This window comes from Hydractinia symbiolongicarpus, chromosome 4 (genome assembly GCF_029227915.1).
Source record: "Hydractinia symbiolongicarpus strain clone_291-10 chromosome 4, HSymV2.1, whole genome shotgun sequence".
Classification (NCBI taxonomy): Eukaryota; Metazoa; Cnidaria; class Hydrozoa; order Anthoathecata; family Hydractiniidae; genus Hydractinia; species Hydractinia symbiolongicarpus.
The window spans coordinates 23488014-23510032 of NC_079878.1; the positions used below are offsets into that span (position 1 = coordinate 23488014).

General features: G+C 34.5%; 2 protein-coding genes across 2 annotated transcripts; one reads left to right on the plus strand and one right to left on the minus strand.

Annotated features, from left to right (window-relative positions):
- The first annotated feature begins 15701 nt into the window (after positions 1-15701).
- Positions 15702-18161, plus strand: LOC130641918 (putative cyclin-dependent serine/threonine-protein kinase DDB_G0272797/DDB_G0274007). Its single transcript, XM_057448937.1, has 2 exons — positions 15702-17145; positions 17275-18161. The coding sequence occupies exons 1-2, from the start codon at positions 15824-15826 to the stop codon at positions 17288-17290; spliced, it is 1338 nt and encodes a 445-aa protein (XP_057304920.1). The 5' UTR covers positions 15702-15823; the 3' UTR covers positions 17291-18161.
- A 1662-nt stretch (positions 18162-19823) lies between these two features.
- LOC130640683 (uncharacterized) lies at positions 19824-21604 on the minus strand. Its single transcript, XM_057447200.1, has one exon. The coding sequence runs from the start codon at positions 21517-21519 to the stop codon at positions 20053-20055; it is 1467 nt and encodes a 488-aa protein (XP_057303183.1). The 5' UTR covers positions 21520-21604; the 3' UTR covers positions 19824-20052.
- Positions 21605-22019: the final 415 nt, after the last annotated feature.

A 22019-nucleotide genomic window follows, 5' to 3' on the forward strand; every position in this document is an offset into this window, starting at 1 on the left:
CTCGAGCTAAATTTATAACTCAGACGGCAATGTGAGATTAAATATTTCAGTCTAAATTTTAGTCTGACATTGATATTGGTTGTCTTATCGATAAAGTTTTGTTCGTTGTCTCACTTTCATTCCTTCCCTCATTAAGATCTTGAAGAAGCCAATTATCGTTTTATTTAGAGACAGTTTTAATTTCAAGCTGTTTGACGAATCTCAGCTTTGACTGCGTCATTTGTTTTACTTTTGATTTAAAAATCCATTTTTTTTTTGTTAATTTCGACCCCATTCGGGCTAAGAACTTTTAAAATAACTTCTGAAACCTACTCTTTTGTGCTTAATTGTAGGGGGGATCAACTTGCACTTTGTCGAATTTTTCACCCCTGAAATCATTTCATAATGACCCCCCACCCATTTTTTGGAAATTTGAGAATGAGATCCACATCCTCATTTCATTATCACCCCCCCCCCCCCCCCATAATAGGTTTCTTGGATATCATAAAGCACCATTTTTTTTAATAATTAAAACACAACTCACTTTTGAAACAAATCTCAAGAACAAATACTATTTACAGGTTAAAAATAACAAATAGCAACAAAATGTCAGCACAATTTATTCCTTGAAAATGTCAAAAGCATTGTTATCTTTATTTTAGTTGTTTCACTAGTGTTAGTTTATTTAAAGTTAGTCGTTTTATCCCCCCCCCCCCCCTCCCTCCATTTTACAGAAAATTTCGTAATACCCCCTTAGGTCATTATATTATGACCCCCCACTTTAAGACATTTTCCCCGGAATACCCACCCCCCTGCTTATTCGACCCCCCCCCCCCCCCCCTACAATTAACCACAAAAGAGTACCAAAATTTTGTTACTTTTTTAAACATTTTTACTCGCCTGCGAAGACTCTTAGTTAAGTGGTTTTCTGTTGAGCTACAGTGTATTAAAAAAATCTTTTTGCTATGTATTAAGTCAACTTCCCACTAAGCAGGTTATTCCGTGTGAAGCAAAGCAGGTATTGTTCTTCTATTAAAGTGTTACCAAAAATTTATCTCCAAAGAATGAAAAGTTGCCATACGCAAACTCGTCATACGCAAACTCGTCATACACAAACTCGTCATACGCAAACTCGTCATACGCAAACTCGTCATACGCAAACTCGTCATACACAAATTCGCCATACGCAAACTCGTCATACACAAACTCGCCATACGCAAACTCGTCATACGCAAACTCGTCATACGCAAACTCGTCATACGCAAACTCCCCATAGTGAAATCCTTCATCCAATCTGAGCACACAGATATTTGTCTACGTGATTTAAATACGAAGCTAGAATGTAGTACCTCATCTTTCATTCAAAATATTGCCCTTCATTCAAAATATATGCCCTAACATATCCCCTGGAGAGGAGATATGTTGGGGCAGGCTTTTATGTACCCTCTGGCTTTGCAAGGCCTAAAAGAATGTCGGCTTAGGTAAACTTGCTTGATAAATGTCTTTTGGTTGGCTGCGCCATTGGTTTTACTTTTGATTTTGAAATCAACTTTTCTTTTCCTAATTAATTTTGACTATGTTTCGGAAATAGTCATTAAGGCTCTTCGGTTGGATAAGTCACTTAATCTACTTTCATATTCAAACCAATTTTCATTTAATAAACAATGAAAATAGTTCGGTTCTAAGCTGTTCGACGAATTTCTTTTATTGAAAGTATCCATTCATTCTACTTTTGATTTTGGTTTTGCTATCTTTCGCTTTTCATTCTATTTTTCTTCATTTTAATTTATTCCTATTATCGCCAAATGAACGAAATTTTTTATATTTGTTTCCATTACATTTGGCTTCTGTGTCCAGTCAACTATTTTGTTTCACACCCTTTCGTTCAACAGGATAAGTATTAGGCTAATCGCTGTGCACTTTAGAACAAAATTAAAATCTTTACCATTTTTCTTTTGTTTTTCTACTACTTTTGTACCCAAAGTTGTCTAAGTAACGCCAGACAAATTCTCCAACAACAAAAACGAAGCAACCAAATAAAAAAGAGAAAACAAGCACAAAAAAGTAAAAACAGAGATTATATATCTATAATATATCTTGTTCTAAACCTGGACAAAGAAAATCCTTTTTTCAAACACAATCCGAAGGAGGGTGATTTATAAAAAGAAGCTCCTGCGGTTATGGTGAAAAAAATATTTTTGACATCACGTTTAAATATGCTCGCTTGTCGCGTAGTTTTTATAACAGCATTTGTACAAGATTTCCGGATCTAACTTAATGATTTAACTACGTGGTTTTTGGAAACTTATAAGAAGATCTAAACGCAGATATTTGACTATCGTAATTAAAGAAAAAACAAAAAACTTGATAATAAGTTTTTTTGTTCTACTTTCTGTGGCGAGTCAGTCATAAGTAAACAAAAACGTGCCACGTTAGGTGATTAATCGCTTTAAATACCCTTTTCTTTTTAGCACTTTTTGTATGCTTCGCTACTGGAAACGGAGGGTTTAAAGTCCAACTTGCCCTACCGCGATATAGCTTATAAAGTTGTGGGAACCTCAGAAATGCAATTTATAGTTTTTGTTTTATTCGTTTTTTTACAAGTGTGTATTGTCTCTGATGTATGCCAGATTCTTATGTCTGTACTTTATTTCCCTAAACCAATAAGTCTTTCTGAGGAAAAAAAAGCTTTTATTAATTTTTTAGAACCGCCTGAATTGTAAAAATGAACAATTTTTGAGTATTGTCACGACGTATGTAGGTTTCTATGTATGTACGATATTCGATGAGTATTCCCAGGAAAAATGAACTAGTCCAATCATTTGGCACCAACATAGCTCGGAACCTAGCGTCCCGTATGTAATATTTGTTTGAAACGTTTGATGCTGGCTATCTTCAAGATATATTCGCGTGAATACAAAACGTTTTCGTAAGCAAAATAACAGAAAAACTAAACTCGCAATTTTGGCTGGCTGCATCGTCGAGTTTTAAGTACTCGGATGGGGTAAAATATCTGCTAAACTTTAAGAGTGGAGTGACTTTTACTAGCAGTGAATGCTATAGTAGATTAAAAGATAGTAATTGTTATTGTAGACTTGAATTTTTTCACTGTTGTACATATGGAAAACGTACTAAAGGAATGATAGGGAAGGAAAATAACGTTGTTAACCGTCTTAACACTTAATCTTCACTTCTGACGTTATAAAAGATTGTGTGTCAATTCATGACCTGATAAGAAAAAATAAAAAATATTTAATACTGATATTTACTCAAAACAATTTTGATTGGACTTTATTATCAGTAAGTATCTTCAGATTGCTATCCGTTCATGAATCAAAGATAATTGACTGAGTCCTTTTTTCACTTTTTTTATCTTTTCCTTGTCCTTGTGTGTCAGAAGTGAAGGTTTATCAAGCTCAAGTGTCGCTTGTCCTCCCGCCACGAAAATAGTGTTTCATAATAGCCTTAAGCCTTAATAGCCTTAATAGCTAGCTAAAACAAAAAAGCCATTTATGCACATCTATCTATCGTTTTAAGTCTACAAATAAAAAATCTACACTCCACACTCGTCGTTACATTTTATAGACTGGCTTGACATAAGATTACGTAACAATGGTCCAAACTTTGTAGTTACTTTTATGTGGCATAAAACCCATAAACCTATGGATTAAAATGTACACCAACTTCGCAAAAAACAAATTTTCTTTGGAAAGCTTATTTAAAGACTTTTTAGAACTTCGCTACCGTGACTATATGCGGGTGGCCTAGTGGTTATGTAGCTCGCTTCGCAACGTCAAGGTCCGTAGCTTGGTCCAAATCTCATACTTTAACGTCAATATCCTATATTAAATCAATCAAGCCATTCCAGTGCACTTAAAAGGTTGATGCTAAATAACTTGGAAACAAGGTAATGACGTCAATGATTTTTCACCGCTTGGGTAACTAGGGACCACCTAGGACCAATTTGGGTAAGTTTCCCGGACCAGGGTCACCAAATCCGTTTCGGAATGGACGGGTTGATGACGTCATCAAAAAATCTTTTAACCCTAATATCTCTGCAACCGTTTGTCAAAAGTACATAATCCTATACATTTTCTTGATCAGCGTTTCACGAAGCCCGTGGAAAAATCCACTAAAGCAGGATAAAAATGAAAAAGAAGCGTCATTTGAAAAAATAAAAAGCGTTATTTGAAAAAATAAAGAAAATAGAATCTTGTTTTTACGTTGCCTCTATTGTATAGAGCTTAAACTGCTCATCAAGAAAATGTATATGATGATCTGCTTTTGATGAACTGTTAATGATATAACACAGTTAAAGAATTTTGCTGACATCAGCAAGGGCCCGGTTAATCCCAAAATGTTTTTTCTTTTAAATTAATATACCTGTTGCAGAAAAAAGCAACCGTCATTTAAATTTTGCTGACGTCAGCAGAGACCTGTCAAAACACAAAAATTTTTTTCAGAATTTTGTATGCCTGTTGCGTTCATCGATAGATCTTGAAACGCTGATCAAGAAAATATATAGGATCGTGTACTTTTGACAAACAGATGTAGAGATATTAGGGTTTCAAGGTTTTTTGATGACGTCATTAGCCCATCCATTCCAAAACGGATTCGGTGACCCAGATTTGGAAAACTTACCCAAATTGGTCCCAGGCAGTCCCTAGTTACCCACGCAAGAGATGAGGTCAATATTGCTTTTACGTCAAAGTTTGCTAATTTACAGAACAAATTTATAGGCTATGTATATAGACTTATAAAAGAAATTCTATCCACTTTGCAAAAGTAACAGACAGTTATATATTGGGCATAAATGACACTACAGGACGGTAAAACAAAAACAAAGGGTGTCAAATGACAACAACACTCGAGTAAATGAACATAATTGTTATATAAACTGTACGTGTGGTCTACGTCACCACATTGTAATGTTTACGTTAAGCTATATTTACACTGAAAACGCATGACATTTGCATTTTTTTGGTCACATTAAATTTCAAAATATTTTGATTTATTTTTGTAATATTATTTGAAACAGGTGTTTCTGCGCTGCGGCAAACCGAAGCGGAGTATGCATCATTAGCGGCTACTCTGCGTGGGAAAAACGCGCCGCTACGCATAACCTTTTTTAGTGTGGATTTAGCATTACGGGGCGGGGAAAAAAACATGTGGCGAATTTGAAGGTAAGCACACGGGTACTAAAAACAAGGCAGTTATTTTGAATTCTTTCCAGTGTTGAGTTTTTCTAAGAAGAAACACTGAAGATTGGTTCTGATTGGGTACAGTGATATATTTTGCCGCTAAAAAGTAGAAACTCTTTTTATTGTACAGTGAAGCGAATTTTTCCATGCAAAATCAAAACAAGAGACACTGTGCATGCTGAGATACATTCCGCCGGCGAATTCGAAGTCCAATTCGCTAAGCATATTTTAAAAATATTACAAAAAATGTCTTTTCATGACAGGACAATTGAAATCTTCATTCATCAGACTCTTGTTAATTCACCGATTTCAGACAGAAATAAATTTATTTTGTTTCGGTGAAAATGAACACAACCCCGTCAAAGTCTACATGTAAACAAAACATGAAGAAACTTCATTGTGGTTTGAAATCTTATTTCAAGTAAATCATTTCGTTCAGACACGAAACACCGTCTAAACGACATTTTAGAACTTGAGAAAAGATTTAAGCTATGAACAAATACTGTATGGTTTTGAATATTAAGACATCATTTTTACGGAATGTTAGTTGTTTTTAGAATAAATTTTAGTTTGCTTTACTTACAAATATTTATTAGTTTCGTATTTCTTGAATGCTCTTCTCTGTGTTTCCTGTGGTCGTTACCTACGAAACATTAAGAGATTGAAAAATGCGTGATCATGCCGTCAGACTAACATGAAACAAACGTACAAATACTAAGAGACTGTAATATTTTAGTAATGCATTTTTAACACATATCTCCCTGCACATTGTGGCCCATTCCTTAAAGAGAACAACATGAATTTCCAGTAGTACTTAGAAAAATGTTTACAAGGCGTGTGTAATGGTAACAATTTCGATGGTTTCTTTTTTACCTTTTTAACCTTATACATTTTGTCTCTACATAAACCATAACCAGCTGATATTTTTAACCAATATAATAAAAAACTTAGTCCGAATAAATTCATCTGTACTCGATATTCAAAGCAACGAGATGAAAAAAAACTTTTATAAAAAGCTATATTTCGTACAACAGCGTATAACAAACCTTTCATAGTGCGTACTTTGACAAATGTAGAGTATTCTTTGTTACGTTATGGTTTAAATCATGGTCTAGCTACCAAACAAATGAGATTGAAACTTTTGCTACTGCAGAAGATGTCTGGCCTCAGCTTTGTAAGTCCAAAATTCTAAAAGATGACCCCCGTTTAATAAATAGAGCTAAGAATCCTATTCATGCTTTCGCATTTATTCTACTTGATGTGGACAACAAAAAAATATTTAAGGACAGTCAAAGTATAAGGCTCATCAAAAACCTGAAACGCGATCTCGCTATACTTAAACCCGATAAGGGTCAAGGTATTTATTGTTCTTATCGACACGCATGAGTACCAATTTTCTCTTACAAAGTTGTTTGATGATGAAAATAAGTTCAAGAAAATCAATGCAGATCCCACATTTTCAAGATTGAAATCACTACAAAGTTATCTATTAACACTCCTCAAACGTAACGAGATTGTTAAAGCTCAGTATAAATCAATGCGTCCTAAGCATGCAAAACCTGCTTGTTCCCATGGGCTTCCCAAAACACATAAAGCCTTTATAGGATGACCAAAGTTTAGACCCAATAATGACACAACAGGATCCACTCATTATCATGTTGATAAATTTCTATCAAATCTTTTTTTAAAACAAAAAACTGCTCGAACCAGATCTAAAAAAGTTCACTTTGGAAAAGCTCATCAAGGATCTTCACAAAAACTGTGTTTTTTTCTTGCAATGATCAGCTGTATGAACAAACTGATGGAGTCAGTATGGGTAGCTCAATGGGACACCTTGTTGATGTCAAACCTTCAGATATTGGGAAAATACACAGTATGACCAACAGTTTTGATTCATATCTACGTTTAAAAATGAGGTTCGACATTTTTTGGATATAGAGATTGCACCATATGGTCTAACCGTATTCCGTAAGGATACGAACAAAGGCATCGAAGTTTTACTAGGAACTCTATCAAAGAATAAAGACATCCTTCCCCCAGAATCTCCTCCTTTAAACACTATTAAAATAATGATGGACTTTGTCCTAAAACATAACTGTTTTAACTTCATGGATAATTATTACCAACAAATCCATGGCACAGCCATGGGCTCTAAATGTGCACCCCCTTACTTGTGTATTTACATGGGCCACCATAAAAGTACTAAAATACTTCCCCTTACCACAGCTGTTCTGCTTTGGAAACGTTGTATTGATGACGTTTCATTCATATATACTGACACAGAAGAATGTTACAAAAACTTTTTAAAAAAATTAATTCACTTCACCCCCATATCTAGGAATAAAATTTTTTGGAAACCTACATACATGTAGGAAAAGATCGAAGGCTTTATTCTAGTTTATACACCAAACCCACAGATTTGGTGTATAAACTAGAATAAAGCTCGACTACAACTCCTTCCATCCAACATTTATGAAATCCTCCATTATATACTCCAATCCCTAAGACACAAAATGCTTATTACCAAGGATGATATGCTCAAAAAAGCATTAAGCAATTTGAAATGGGTCCTTACAAACCGAGGATACCCCAAAAAACTATTACAAGAAAACATGAAAAAAATTAGAGACTTATCACAAAAGGGTGTACTCTATCACCATACACCTAAAACAGATAATAATCAAAGAGATCAATTTTTCCTCACACTATTCCAAGGACAATGCTACAATCAAAAATATTATTTATAAACATTGGCATCTTATAGAGAATGACCAAGAACTCAATAAAATCTGGCCTGGCTCTCCCATTATTGCAACTATGCGACATAAGAATATCAAGGATTTACTTGTCAAGGCAAGGGTTGTATAAGCTCCCGACTGTAAGATTATCTGGATCTCACTAACAATCACAAACTCAAAATTTTCAAGAATGTTATTTCCTATAACACGAACCACCTACCAATCCCTTTGTATTTACATAATTAGTTATCATGCTAGAACAGATGGGTTACCATATCTTCAATGAGGAACATCCCTCCCTCTCTCTCTCTTTTTAGGCCCCCATTTAGGATCCTTCGACATTCGCACATACATCTTCGTTATTATTCGAATTAGAAATTGTGATGTAAAAAACCTACTATCATGTTCGTAAAAATAAACAATGTCGTAACAATAACGGCGAAATAAACAGTAACGAAATAATAATGGCGGAATATTGTAAATCCAATCACCTACTGTTCGAAATTGACGTTTGTTTTGCTAGACCAGTATCAAATAAGTTGTTATGACGCTGGGTTAGACAACAATACGAAACACCCATTGCGAATCACCTGAGAAATAGCGATATGGCGATTTTTTGTACTAAAACGACAATGCAGCTAAGCTAAGCGCAACCACTGTTGAAATTTTACTGACGTAACCCACTGCAATACGAAAAAACAATTTTAAACTCCTGGGGAACAGCGATACTGTTATTTTCATACTAAAACGATATAATCACTGTGGATGTTTTACCGAAGTAACCTACCTACATAGAAACAAAACCAATCACCACTACCACGTGGTGCAGATCAAATAAAATGAATATTATTCTTTTGTAGCGAATTAACATGTTATGCTTAATACATATTATACCTTGTCTTATATAACAAGACTGTCTATACAACTTCTGTTATTTCATTCATTTTCGCTATCACCTCCTTGTGTTTTCAGTCGTATTTTCGGCTTTAGAATTGCTCCTTGGGCTATTTTAAATTTAGTTTTCTCTATCTTGCGCATTTGGCGAACAGATCCTACTCGCCGCGTAGCTCAACAACCCCATGTGCGTTTGCCAAATGTTTTACTCCAGCAAATACACCCAGCTCTGCAGTGTACCCGCGTTTCGAGAGTCCGTATACACGAGAGGGAAGGGTATATGAGTAGCTTTAGCATTTCCTTTACCCCTTTATAGTCAAGACTCTACCCCTGTGAACATTTCACCAACTGATTGCACTGTACATACACGCTAGCTCGTTCGTTAGCCTAGTTTTCTATTCATCCAGATTACCCCTAGGCGCGCATGTTTTACGTCTTCAGCACGGTCCCTCTGCCTTGTTTACATTTGCTACTCACCAACTGTACATTACGTCACTTACCTGAGGCGCAGTGGTGCTCTCAACTAAATAAAATCTCACCATTACAGGTGACTTTCATCTACCAATTATATTTACCCATGAAATCACGTGACTTAGTCTTCTTTAGCAACAACACAGCACATTTTTTCCCTTTCCTTTTTCACATCGCTAATAATCGCACGTGGTTTGTTATCAATCACTAACCAAATCTGTTAAGCATGGCCAACAAACAAACCGAGAAAGAAATTATATAGAGGTAACCCTTTCGTTATAAACAGACCCTGTATAATGACCGACCGCTTACGCCAGGTCGGGTAGTTTTGATTCTATCATGAATCAATTTCACTACTCAAACAGAAAGCGGTATAAGAAACAAGGCCTGTGCGTCTGATAAAGCCATTGTTTCTTGGGTCATCCCTTTACCCACACAACATCCTTCTCTACATACGATACTTCGAATCCTCCACTGGAGAGTAGTGACACCGAATCAAGAACATAAGTAATAACCCCGTGCAGGTAAACTTTATTACTTCATGTAAACAGGCGAGCAATATATCGAAGTCCCCTTTATAGTTCTTCCAACTTCTTTTTTCCTAATTTAAATTTTTATATATTTTTAAAATTTAGTTGGTTTTTGCTACCTGTTTCACCATATAAAATTTTAAATATGTCTACTTTAATGTTTTAGCTTCTAAGTTGTAGGGACCACAAGGTACTTTCTTTTATGAGTTCAAAATACTTTACCTTACATGTTTATTATTTGTGATTTTTAGCTACCTTTATACCTTATCTATATCGCAAACCACGTTCCCAGATCGTGTTTTGGCGGGACCTTGCTGACGTCAGCAAAATTTTTAAACCTTATATCTTATAACCGTTTATCAAAAACACATGATCACATACATTTTATTGATCGGCGCTTTAAGCTCTACACAATGAGGGCAATGTGAAAATAAGTTTCTAATCTTTTTTCTTATTGCTGGGTTGCTGACGTCATCAAACGTCTTTTCCATTGTTATCCTGCGTAAGTGGATTTTTTCCACGAGCCTTTATCGACTAGTATTTTTATATTCTGTGAATGAAAGTGTGCGACTGCGTGCTATGAGAAATAGAGTTGTATGCAGTTTTCTCTTTCATCAAATATATAGCTAGCTATGGGTGCTAGATAATAATGTTTTTCCTTGCCCTGTCCAGGATTTGAACCTGGATCTCTCCTTTGCAAGAGTGTCATAGCCATTAGACCAGCAGGGCATGAATGGATGCATAATTTTACAATTGCACATTGTAGTCATAACTTTACATTAAATTCAAATTTAAGGACCTCAAAATTTTTTTACGAATGTCTCAGAGCAAACTCCAAATTCAAACGAATGCCATTTTACCGTTAACAGCCAGGGAATTTAGTATAATTTGTTTCTGTGAGTACTTCAATATTAACGACATCAGCAAAGAACAAATCAAAATATGTATAAATGACCAAAATGTGCCCAACTTTGTACAGACCACTATCTTTATACAGTTTACAACACATACTTGAATTGGACACAATTAGCCTTCTTAGCATGTTACCTAGGTGAAACTAAAATCCGTTAGCTCTTTTGGCACATTGTACAGTGTAAATTGCAATGAATGTTTGCATAAATAACATGCATAACGTGAATTAGGCAAAATCAGCTTACACAATCAATCAATCAATCAATCAAGCTTATACATTACACAATCAATCACAAAAAACTTTTAACAAAGTTATTTGTAAAGCACACAGCAAAATTGAAATCCATTATGATAAGTTCTCTTTGGCACACTGTAAAGTAGCTTTTCCACAGTTATTTGTAAAGCACACAGCAAAATTGAAATCCATTATGATAAGTTCTCTTTGGCACACTGTAAAGTAGCTTTTCCACAGTGTGCGATGAAATGTCTAAACGCCAATAGGTGGCCATTTTCATATACAATCTTTTCTTACTCTTTTTTAATCATGACTAATAAGGAAGCACTTCTCCTCCAGATTCAATTTTATATGCTTATATTCCTCGAGAATTGTACTTTCAACATGCACTAAAAACACAAAGAATAAATCTTAGAGCTCTACAGTTCTTGACAAAATATACAATCAACGAATATCATCATTTATTTCTGTGAGTACTCCGATTTTGGCGACATCAGCAAAGAACAAATTAAAGTTGTGACTCTGTTCATACAAGATACAGACAATTTTTACCTACAAATTTTTACCTCAAATCAAACCATTTTTGCAAGAGCGAAAAAGGTGTGATTTGAGAAGATATTTGCAGGGGCTTCTGTAATACCAAAACCGCAATATTCCATGGGCCAGTGAGACATTTTATTCTGGACCTGATGCATAAAAACTGCTACAAAAGGCTAAATGATACCAGAAAATTATTTCCTGGTGTAGAAATTATGAGATTTCCTGATCAGAATTTTTTTCGCTTTTCTAAAAGTTCTTCTTATTAAACTTAAAAAAAATGAATATTATATATTTTAAGGTTTTCAGTACGTGTTGATTATTGCAGGAGATCCGCTCGTTAGAATTTAAAAGTTTTATTAAAAGAAAACGGAGATGTGGATGTAGAAGTTTCCCGACATAGAAATAATTTTTGTTTCTGTCACTTGACCTGAACTGGTTCCGGACCTACGACAAGGCAATATCTACTATTTCGGGTGCTTTGTGACGTGCCCACAATATAGCTAGCGACAATTCTCCACAAAAATATGTCATTCCACATGGAAAGGTGAGCAGTGTAAACGATTACAGGTGAGCACATCAACCTCTAAAAACACATTGACCATAAGCGGAGACAGAAAGTACCATCTGTAGAATATGTAGCTAGCTATGTCTTTTTGCTAATTGTGCTAATTTTTTTTGTTTTGTTTGGTTTTTGATCTACAACTGCCAGAGCCAACATATTTTGTGGACGATCGTAGCTATGTGATGGGACATTCCCAATCAGAGCAGAATTATTTCATTCACTGTACAGTAGCAGTTAGCTCAAAAATCTGTATCAAAAAATTTTTTATGCTAGTTTAGGTAGCTTTGCGCTTGCTAATTTGGTTGTTTCATCAGTGTTTTAACCCTATTTGGTTCAGGGTTTTTCGAACATATTATGACCGGGGAAAGGGGGCGGGGAGGGGACCGCTCCCCCCTCGATAACTATTCATAGGCTTGTTCAAATTGAATCAAACTTTGCACACTTATAGTACGTCACTAAAGGAACAAAATGGCAGCAATAAATTTTTGCTTAGGTCAGTACATTTTCTGTGACGTCATTAAAAGTTTGAAATTTGTTCAAAATGTCGCTATCTGCTTAAAATTTGATTACTTTAGTTCTAGAGCGAATTGTTACATTCTGTTTGAAGTTTCTAAAAGCTAAATAAAAGTTATTTAACATATTTTCCGGTTTTTATATAGATCGCATGAAAAGTTGCCAAAAAATGCTTAAGTATTCGTGTTTTTTCGATTTTTTTTGAAAATGATTCTTTTTGATGAAACAAAGTTATGTTGTAAGTTTCAAGTTCTAGGGATAATCCTATCGAAAGTTATTATATTTTCACCATTATAAGGGTTTCACAGAGATTTTCTTGGGTGGTTTTGAGTAATAGCCAATACCGAAGCCTCTGAAAGGTATGAGACTTAAAAATTTGACATGCAGGTGACTGATAGACAAATATAGAAAGTCAGAAGTATCATAGCTATGCAAAATATTAAGGAGTTATTGAAAAAAAACCTCAGTCGGGGCGGAGTCCACCCCCTCCCTTCTCCAAACCGAACAGGGTTAAGCTCTACACATTACAGACAACTGTTGAAAAAATAATGATATTTTGTATAAGCACTGCTGATGCAACAAAACAACCTATATTTTTCTATTTTATCCTGCCTTAATGGATTTTTACGGTCCTTATTGACTAAACTCTATAATAATTCCTAGACTCTGTGTGTCTGTCTGTCTGTCTGCAACAAGCAAAGCAGACGTGTTCATTTTTTCTTTGCTGCAGCCGAAAAAGTCATTATATTTTGGCCTAGAAAGTTTAGGCAACCAGCTTTTTCTGTTAAGATGTTTTGTTAAATAAAACATTATGACCAAATAACGCTTTGACTTAAAATTTTATGCGAACAATTACTTTCCTTAAGATTTAAAAAAAAATAAAAATAATTCATCAGAAGCTAATTTGGAGTATATTAGATTATTATTTTTCTTTTTACCAGAAGTTGTTTTAAAGTGTATGCATTCTACTTGTCACATTTTCGAAGTAAAGTCCGTTCTAACACACAAATGTCGTTATAGAACTTACAATACGCGGAATAATTTTCGCAATTTCGAGATTTTGCGAAAATTAATCCACTCAAACTTTAGAATCTCGTTTAAAAGACTATCGACGTTACAAACGAATGAATTAAACTGAAATTTTTTTTGTCTGTTTCCTCTTCATGTTAGTTATTCTTCCTTCGTGAAAATCTATCTACGCGAAATTTTTAAAATAAGCTCATTTGCAAAAAGTAATCCAGGAAAATTTTTTCGCGCTCGGCATTTGCAAAAATTAATCTACGCAAGGTATACGTTTATTGTCGACTTTTTTTCCAATCAGCTTCTTCGAAGAGACTCTTCGTATCAAGAATGACAAAAATTGCGAAAACCTAACATAAAAGAATGGAAATTGAATTGCTATTTTTTATAGAAATGAAACAATGAATGAAAGAAAGTATGAAAGTAAGTTTCTTTGGTTGTTAAATCAAGTATTGCAAAAAAATTGAGAAATTGCGTTAAAACCACACATGTGTTTTTATATTGTATGGTCATTTCTGATATCAATTAAAAAGCTGCAGCATGCAATAAAAGGTTCAAAAACTTAAACGAAAATGACTAAGAAGCAAAGTCTCTGACAATTCGCAAATCTAAAATAACAACAGAACGGAAAATTAAAAAAAGATCAATACACCTTTTTTATCAGAACAATTTTCTAAGAAAAATTAAGTTGGAAATGACCAACAAATAAAACAAAATAAGAACTATGGAAAAGGCTAACATTTCACTGGCCTTTTCTTATCACCTTAAAATACAACAAATGAGAATGTTTTGCATAATCAACTGAAATATATATAAAAAATGCTTAGAAATATGAAATCGAACTAAGAAAATTTTTAGGTTGAACATATAAAGGAAATAAGAACACCAAGGCTAAAGCTAATAATAAATTTATTGGTTCTTAGAAATAGCTTATTTCAATTTTTAATAAATATCCTTCCTTCCATTTTATTTTTTTGAATTTTGTTTTTACCCTTGGGATACCTACTTATTTTACATAAATAATCTTTTTATTTTATATTGTAATTTTTTTAATTTTTGCTATAGTAACAAATGCTATTTGATGTAATAAAAGCTTATATGAAACAGACTTGTACATATTTTTTTAATTAACTGAAGATGTCTTGACGTTCAAGACGAAACATGTCTTGCAAACTAAAAAAGTTTGTCTTTTTCTTCAAAATAATAATTTCACTGATAGTCATCAGAAACTATGGTCTAATATAAAAAAATATTTGTAAGTTAATAATGTTGTGACAAAGAATTAATAGTCATTTTGATTTTAATAATAAAAGTTGCAATGTATTGAATGCATTTAGTTTAAACATGAATATTCTTAAGCTGTGGGTGAAAAATCACATCCTGATATTTTCTTAGCAATATGCTAAGAGAATATCAGAACAGTTTTAACATTAAAAGATCTGAGACTGCAAACTGGTGTAAAAATCACCCCTTTGTTGTTAAGTATCCTAAATCATCAAACAACTACACTTTGTGGGGAAAAAACTTCACATGAAACTTGAGCAAAGACATTTTACATCAATGATACCAGTTTATATGTTCTTTGGAGAACGATGGATTTTAAACAGGTTTTACCAAATTATAAATGTTTATCAATTGTTCTACAAGTTGTAATATTTATTATTGAAAAGCCACAAAGAAAGGTACAAATAAAACAGATCTTTAACAAAACATAAGACCACAAGACTCTCTAACCAATTTTTTCAACATCTTGTTCAGTCTTCTAAACAACAGAAACACATACATACCTTTTACATATCTATATCAAAATTTTAACAAAAACATATTTCAAAGCTTTCAAATTATTTACGTTAATTAAACGCATGGCTTCTTTATTTCACGGGCTAGTAAGCTTGAAACCGCAATACTGTACTGAAGGTTATAGCTTCGTACAATATAACGCTACGCCTATTTGATTTGCTTTACCTGTTTAGCTACAAGATGGTGGGGTTTTGTGTAAACAAAATTATCGGCAAGTGAAAGCATATTTACTAATTAGTAACGCTTGAATAAATCCAAGGGCTGTTCGGTGGACCGTATGAAACTTTATGTGCAGTAGCTCGGCGAATAAATGCATGCATTTCTGCAAAAGAAAAAAGAGCTGTTAAAAAAATCAAAATGAATATATAACGAAAATGCCGATCTAGATTGCAGCATATGGAGAGCGGGAGAACTCCGCTCACACTAGTATGGAAGACGTTTTAGATGCTACCTTTTATCAAGATGATTTCCTGACAAGAACATTAACGTCGTCTTCATTGTACGATAAAAACCATTTAGATCTCACATTTGTTGACAATAATAATATACCTCGGAAAGATCACCTTCAAGATAATGATGAAGAAAATCCAGACTCTCCAAATTTGGATTTCCTTAAGCTGGGCTCGCCGGATTTGGAACAGATGTTTATGAATATACATGAGCATGGGGATGAGTTATCCAATGACGATGAAAGTTCAAATGTATCAGCCGCGGCTTTTAACATCGAGGAGGATTTAGTCAAAGCAGACAATTGTTTTACAGAAGCCTTGCAGCAGCTGCATGATAAACAGGACAACGTGCCTGTAGAGATTATAGAAGAGAAAGTTAAGGTAGAAGAAGTTAGCGAGAGATGTTTAAATGTTCTTGAACAACCTGTAAAGATCGAGCCAACGAAACGCGTAAGTTCGCAACAGTCTTTATATAAATCAAAAAGCAAGCAACATTTAAAACGGCATTTATCTCATCAAAGACATTCGTATAACGCCATAGCAAGTGATAATTCTCACATGCAGAACAAAAATCTACACCGGGAGGTAAATGCTCTATCCAATCATCCTTTGCACCAAAATATCCCTACCATGGCACAGCCGCATATGGCCATATCAGAGCAAATTGCCATGAACAACCAAATGGCATTGTTAAATAGTATGGGTCAAAGCATGAATGTTCACCAAATGCAGCAACAACAACAACAGCAGCAGCAACAGGAAATTGCATTTCTTACGCAAGCCATGGGTTTTCAGGCAGAGCGGGAGAATATACAAGCGCATTTAATTAATGGTTTCCCGCAGCACCATACAGGACATGTTTTACCAAGTATTCAACAAAAAATGCTTGAACAGCAAATAATGCAACAACAACAACATCAACAACCCTTGAATGGAGGATATTCAACCAATGACAATCCATCATTACATGGTATAAGCCAATTAGATTCATTAGCAACATTGGGAGTAGATGAACAAACCATAAAAATGTTTGTAGAGAATCCGCATTTAGCTCCAATTAACTTAGAAATACAAGAGCTTATTAAGCGTGAACGGAAGAAACTACGCAATCGTATAGCTTCTTCAAAATGCCGAAAAAGGAAATTGGAAAGAGAAGGAAGGTTAGAGGATAAAGTAAGAGTGTTAAAAGAAAAAAATATTGAACTCAACGCGGTGGCAAATGCCTTGAAGCAGCAAATTTGTGACTTAAAACAACGCGTTATGGATCATGTCGGTGAAGGATGTCAAATCGTCTTGCCATCGTAAGTCGTTTAAAAAGATTTTCAGAAGTTTGTCCTTAAATCAATGCATATCCAAATTAAATCTTTTCGGCATGATTCACGTGTTCATGAACTCAGAACGAGTAATAACCATGGATTTATTGTTTTTAGGTTTATGATGCTATGAACTAGTTAATCATACATTTTTTTACTTCCTTCAACAGCAATTAATCGTTTGCCAGCTGCTGTGATTTTGCAAGCTTTAGTATTTTGATATTCAAAAAAACTTTTGTTCTCCCGATTGTGAAATATATTACATTGTATAATAGTGATTTTTTTTTGTTAATAATAGTTTTTTCAAAATTTTGTATTCTTTTTTTTTTACTGAGAAAGTAACTGTTTCTTTCGATCATTGTTGAGGTTCGAACATAATTTTTTTGCTGTTAGAAAATAAATTTAGAATTGTGAAATCCAAAAATTTTCAACGTTCACACCTTCAACCTAAATTAAATTTGAGCCCTGACAATTTTTATCTCTTAACCCATTTCTTTAGCAACTGAATGTACCTCCTATGTATTGTTGTATTCAACCCTGTAGCACGCACCAATGATTTTTGATGGAGGGAAGGGAGTGTTAAGTTAATAGTTGACGCGCCAGAATAGTATTTTGAGATTTTAACCCCTAGATTCGCTAAAAACGCATTCTCTTTACACGTCTCTCCTATATTGGAAAGCGTATTTTGAGATTTTAACCTCTAGATTGGCTAAAAACGCATTCTCTTTACACGTCTCTCCTATATTGCCAAGCGTATTAGTCTCCTAGTCTGCTAAGACCTTGACAAAAATTTATAACATTGTCTCATTACAAAAAAGGGGTGTGGCCAATATTCTCCCTTCCCCTGGTTGCCACGGATCTTTTATTGTATTGTGATCAAATAAAATACAAACTAGCTTTTAGGGTTCTGCCTGGACCATATTATAACTTGAAAGAAGATTTTTTCGAAAATATGGAACGATATTAATGAATATAAAACTGATGTTAGCTATTTTATCATTTAATCATTTTTGTTTTTTCTATTTTGTCCGTATTTTACGAGTTGGCTGCTTGTAACAGTTTTAATATCAGCCTATCGTTTCTTAAAATGATGTTTCTTATGAGTAAAAAAATATGTAGCGACACGGAGACAGTGAGAGAAAAACAGTAAGATGAAGTTGCGAGGTAATATTTCTTACTTTACTTTCAAATTATATTTCTGAAGCAGTAACTCAAACATTATTTTTTTGTTGTTGTTGCAGTTCTTTTTGGTAAAAGCTAAACACGCTATTTCTTACAGCTAATAAAAACCTTTTCTTTTTACACCAGACATTTCTGGTCAGTTTTAATTACGCGTTAAGTTAACCTTGACTTTTGGTGAGCCAAGCTCAAAACGTACATTTTTTGATTTAAAGCCTCCCGCTGACATATCAAATGAAGAAGAAGAAAATTGTATTTAATACAAAAGAAAACGTCAGTATACAAATACAGTTGACTCTCTCTATCTCGAACTCGCAAGGGACCAGAAAATTTGTTCGAGATAGAGAAAGTTCGAGATAGAGAAAAATTGACAAAAATTGCATTTTTTCGTAAAAAACGTATTTTTAACCTTCAGTGTATCGGGAGTTGATAGAGGTCAATGAGAGATGTTAAAATGTTAATATTCAATGCACAAGACTTCTTTTAAAATAAATACATAAAATAAATTTACAGCTTCATTTAAAGAAATCGGTTATGTCTTTTTGTTTAAGTGATGCCACTCTGTCTTCATTATACATTTTTTCGAATTTGGAGAATCAAGAAGGTTTCTGGTTCAAAACACTGTAAACAATGTTTTGTGAGTGACTTTAGAATTCGAACGTCAAACATTTTCGTTCGAAAATGGAACATTTTAATTCGATTTTTAGTGTAAATAGGTTCTTAAATCCGGAAAAGTTCGAGATAGAGAGAGAAACAGTCAGACGGGACCAAGATTTTGGTTCGAGATAGAGAGGTATTCGAGATAGAGAGGTTCGAGATAAAGAGAGGAAAATAGCTTAGAGCCTACACAAATGTCCAAGGGACCGAGACTTTGGTTCGGGACAGAGAGATGTTCGAGATAGAGGGTAGTCGAGATAGAGAGAGTCAACTGTATGCAAATATTTATAACACCGTGAATACTGTGATAGTATAACTACGTTTGAATAATGTCTGACCCATGAGAAAAAGTTGTTTTTAGCTTTGGAATAACTTAAAGTGTACGCTAAACATAAATCTGACACGTTAAACGAGAATCCGATACGCTAAACGTGAACCCGATACGCTAAACGTGAATCCGATACGCTAAACGTGAATCCGATACGCTAAACGTGAACCCGATACGCTAAACGTGAATCCGATACGCTAAACGTTAAACCGATACGTTAAACTTGAATCCGATACGCTAAACGTAAAACCGATACGCTAAACATGGATCCGATACGCTGAACGTAAATGCGATACGGTGTACGTGAACCCGATATGATAAACGTGGATCTAATGATAACTTACACTACTGTTTAAACTACTAATCAGTTCAATCTACTTTCTGCTCTCCAAAAAGTTTTCAATTTTAAAAGGTTTAACTCCCTATCTCGTTAAATTTGGACTACAGTTATCGATTTATGAGTCATCGAAACAGTTATCATTTCTGTAATAGGATATACTATTTAAAAGATAGGTGGGATTGATTTGAATTTTATATTCACTTTTTTTGGTTTGGTTAGAATGGACAGTGGGAGTACATCATGCTTTCTTAATAACCCTGCAAAATTGCAACGTTTTAATCAAGTAAAGATGTTGCATCTAAGTTCGTGCTAGCTTACTATTTAGGAAGTTTTTGAGTTGTGGAAAAATGTGTGGTCAAATTGCAGTAGGCAAAAGACATTTTAAGAAATTTTATTTATTACATAATTGATTAAAAATTGTATTTGTAATCGCGTTTTCAACAACTCCACCAAAATCATTACCTGTTAATTTTTTAGTATAGTGAGTTTGATCATGGGTGGCGGCTATCCTGCCGTCGGATATCTGAAATGCGTCGACGACAGGAATACCGTGTTCACGCATGATTGCGTCTGTTAGTTTATTAAATTCGTTAACCCTATAGGGTGATGTGTTTTCTCTCCACTCGATTACTGATTGGTCAGTCCTCCACGGTAAACTAACCGTGTTCACCCATACAACAGTTTTTCCTGTGTTTTGTAATATCTTTGCTGCTTCTGCATACGCTTCCACTTTTTGTCGTAAAAAATTGACGTCATTTACTTCCCGTAAAACCCAATGACCAAAATTTAATAAAAATAACTTCCCTTGCATTGCATCGACAGGAAATGGGGTTGAAAATTTTGAACGTCGAACTTTCGGGTGAATGTACTTTTCAAGTGGCAATGTTATATTAGGAAAAGTCAAAGGTAGTCGTGTACCACGAGCATCAAATATCCATTCTATTCTTGGTACTTTGTTAAAAACCATTTTGATATGCGTCTTGACACAGGCATGGCAACTGCCGTATAATCGCGTGACCCAATGGTACGCGCGATAACGCATGTGTGAATCACCAGCGAATACAATGCTGTCCCAACCTTTACGCGCGAAGCATTTTTTAACCTCGTCATTCGTGTATTGGTGATACTGACAGACATAAGGCACCCATCTAAACCCGTGAATATGATCAAAGTCAAAGTCAGGCGCCTGCCATGGACCACACCTTTCCAAACCAGGTATAGAACCTCCGCATTTTAACCATCTTCCACTAACATATCCACTTTGATTTTTAGTACAATATGCAGCTATGTGACGCGGGGATTCGCTCCGTATTAAATTTAAATTAAACGGGCTGTTTCGTACTTGTCTAAGTATCGGTTTGACGTGACGTCTGGATTCGAGAGCCAAGCCATTGACGTACGTCAGGATAACCATCACGATGTATTTTGTGGGAAATGTCAGTAGTAATTCTGCTTCATATGTCTGGTTTCCAATGTAACGCGATGCTGTTGTGACCATTTCATAAACGCTGTAAGCATGAACACGAAATACAGATCTACCATCTTCATTTAGTCTCGATAATACATCACTTGAACAAGCATTTGTTGGATTAAACGATATGAATATGCGAGATTTCTGCCATACTCGTACAGATTTTCCTATCTTAATACTGTAAGCACATTCCGCACCTATATAGTCCAGTTCTTTTGATATGGTTGCAATATCCGCATTGTTTTTGTCCGATATGTTACTGTTATGCAAAATAATACAAATAATAAAACCAATAAACAACGCATATTGGAACAGCGAGTTTTTCATAACTGTAGTTTTGTTGGTGCTTATTGCGCCAATGATATCTGTCTCTTTATAATTCTCCATTCTCCATAAAATTGTTAATTTTAACAAAATATTACAAAGATGTCATTATGTTATATCCTAAAATGTTTAGAGGTGATTCAAGACTATATTTTGATATTTCTCTTCTTTGAATAATGCACAAAACTCCCCCGAAGATCATAAAGATGTTTAAAAGATCAACCCAAACTTAAAGCACTTAATGCTGAAGTAGCTTTCTACATGTCCAAAGTGGGGAACAGTGCTGAAAATGATTTTGCAGCATCAAAGATTGTGAAAAACATGGGTTGTTTGTTTGTGTGATATTTTCCGAGTATAGATAACGTATTTACTGGAATAAACGCCCTTCCTTGACTATGCGCCTACGTTTGGTGAAAGATAATTAATAAGCGCCTTCTTCGAGTGAGCGACTAAGCGTAACATAATATTCATTTGTGATCGTGTGATAAAAAAACAATTAATATTCATGCATGGGCTGCTTATTTACTGTCTTTATTGTCTGTTTTTACAACACGTCTTCTTCT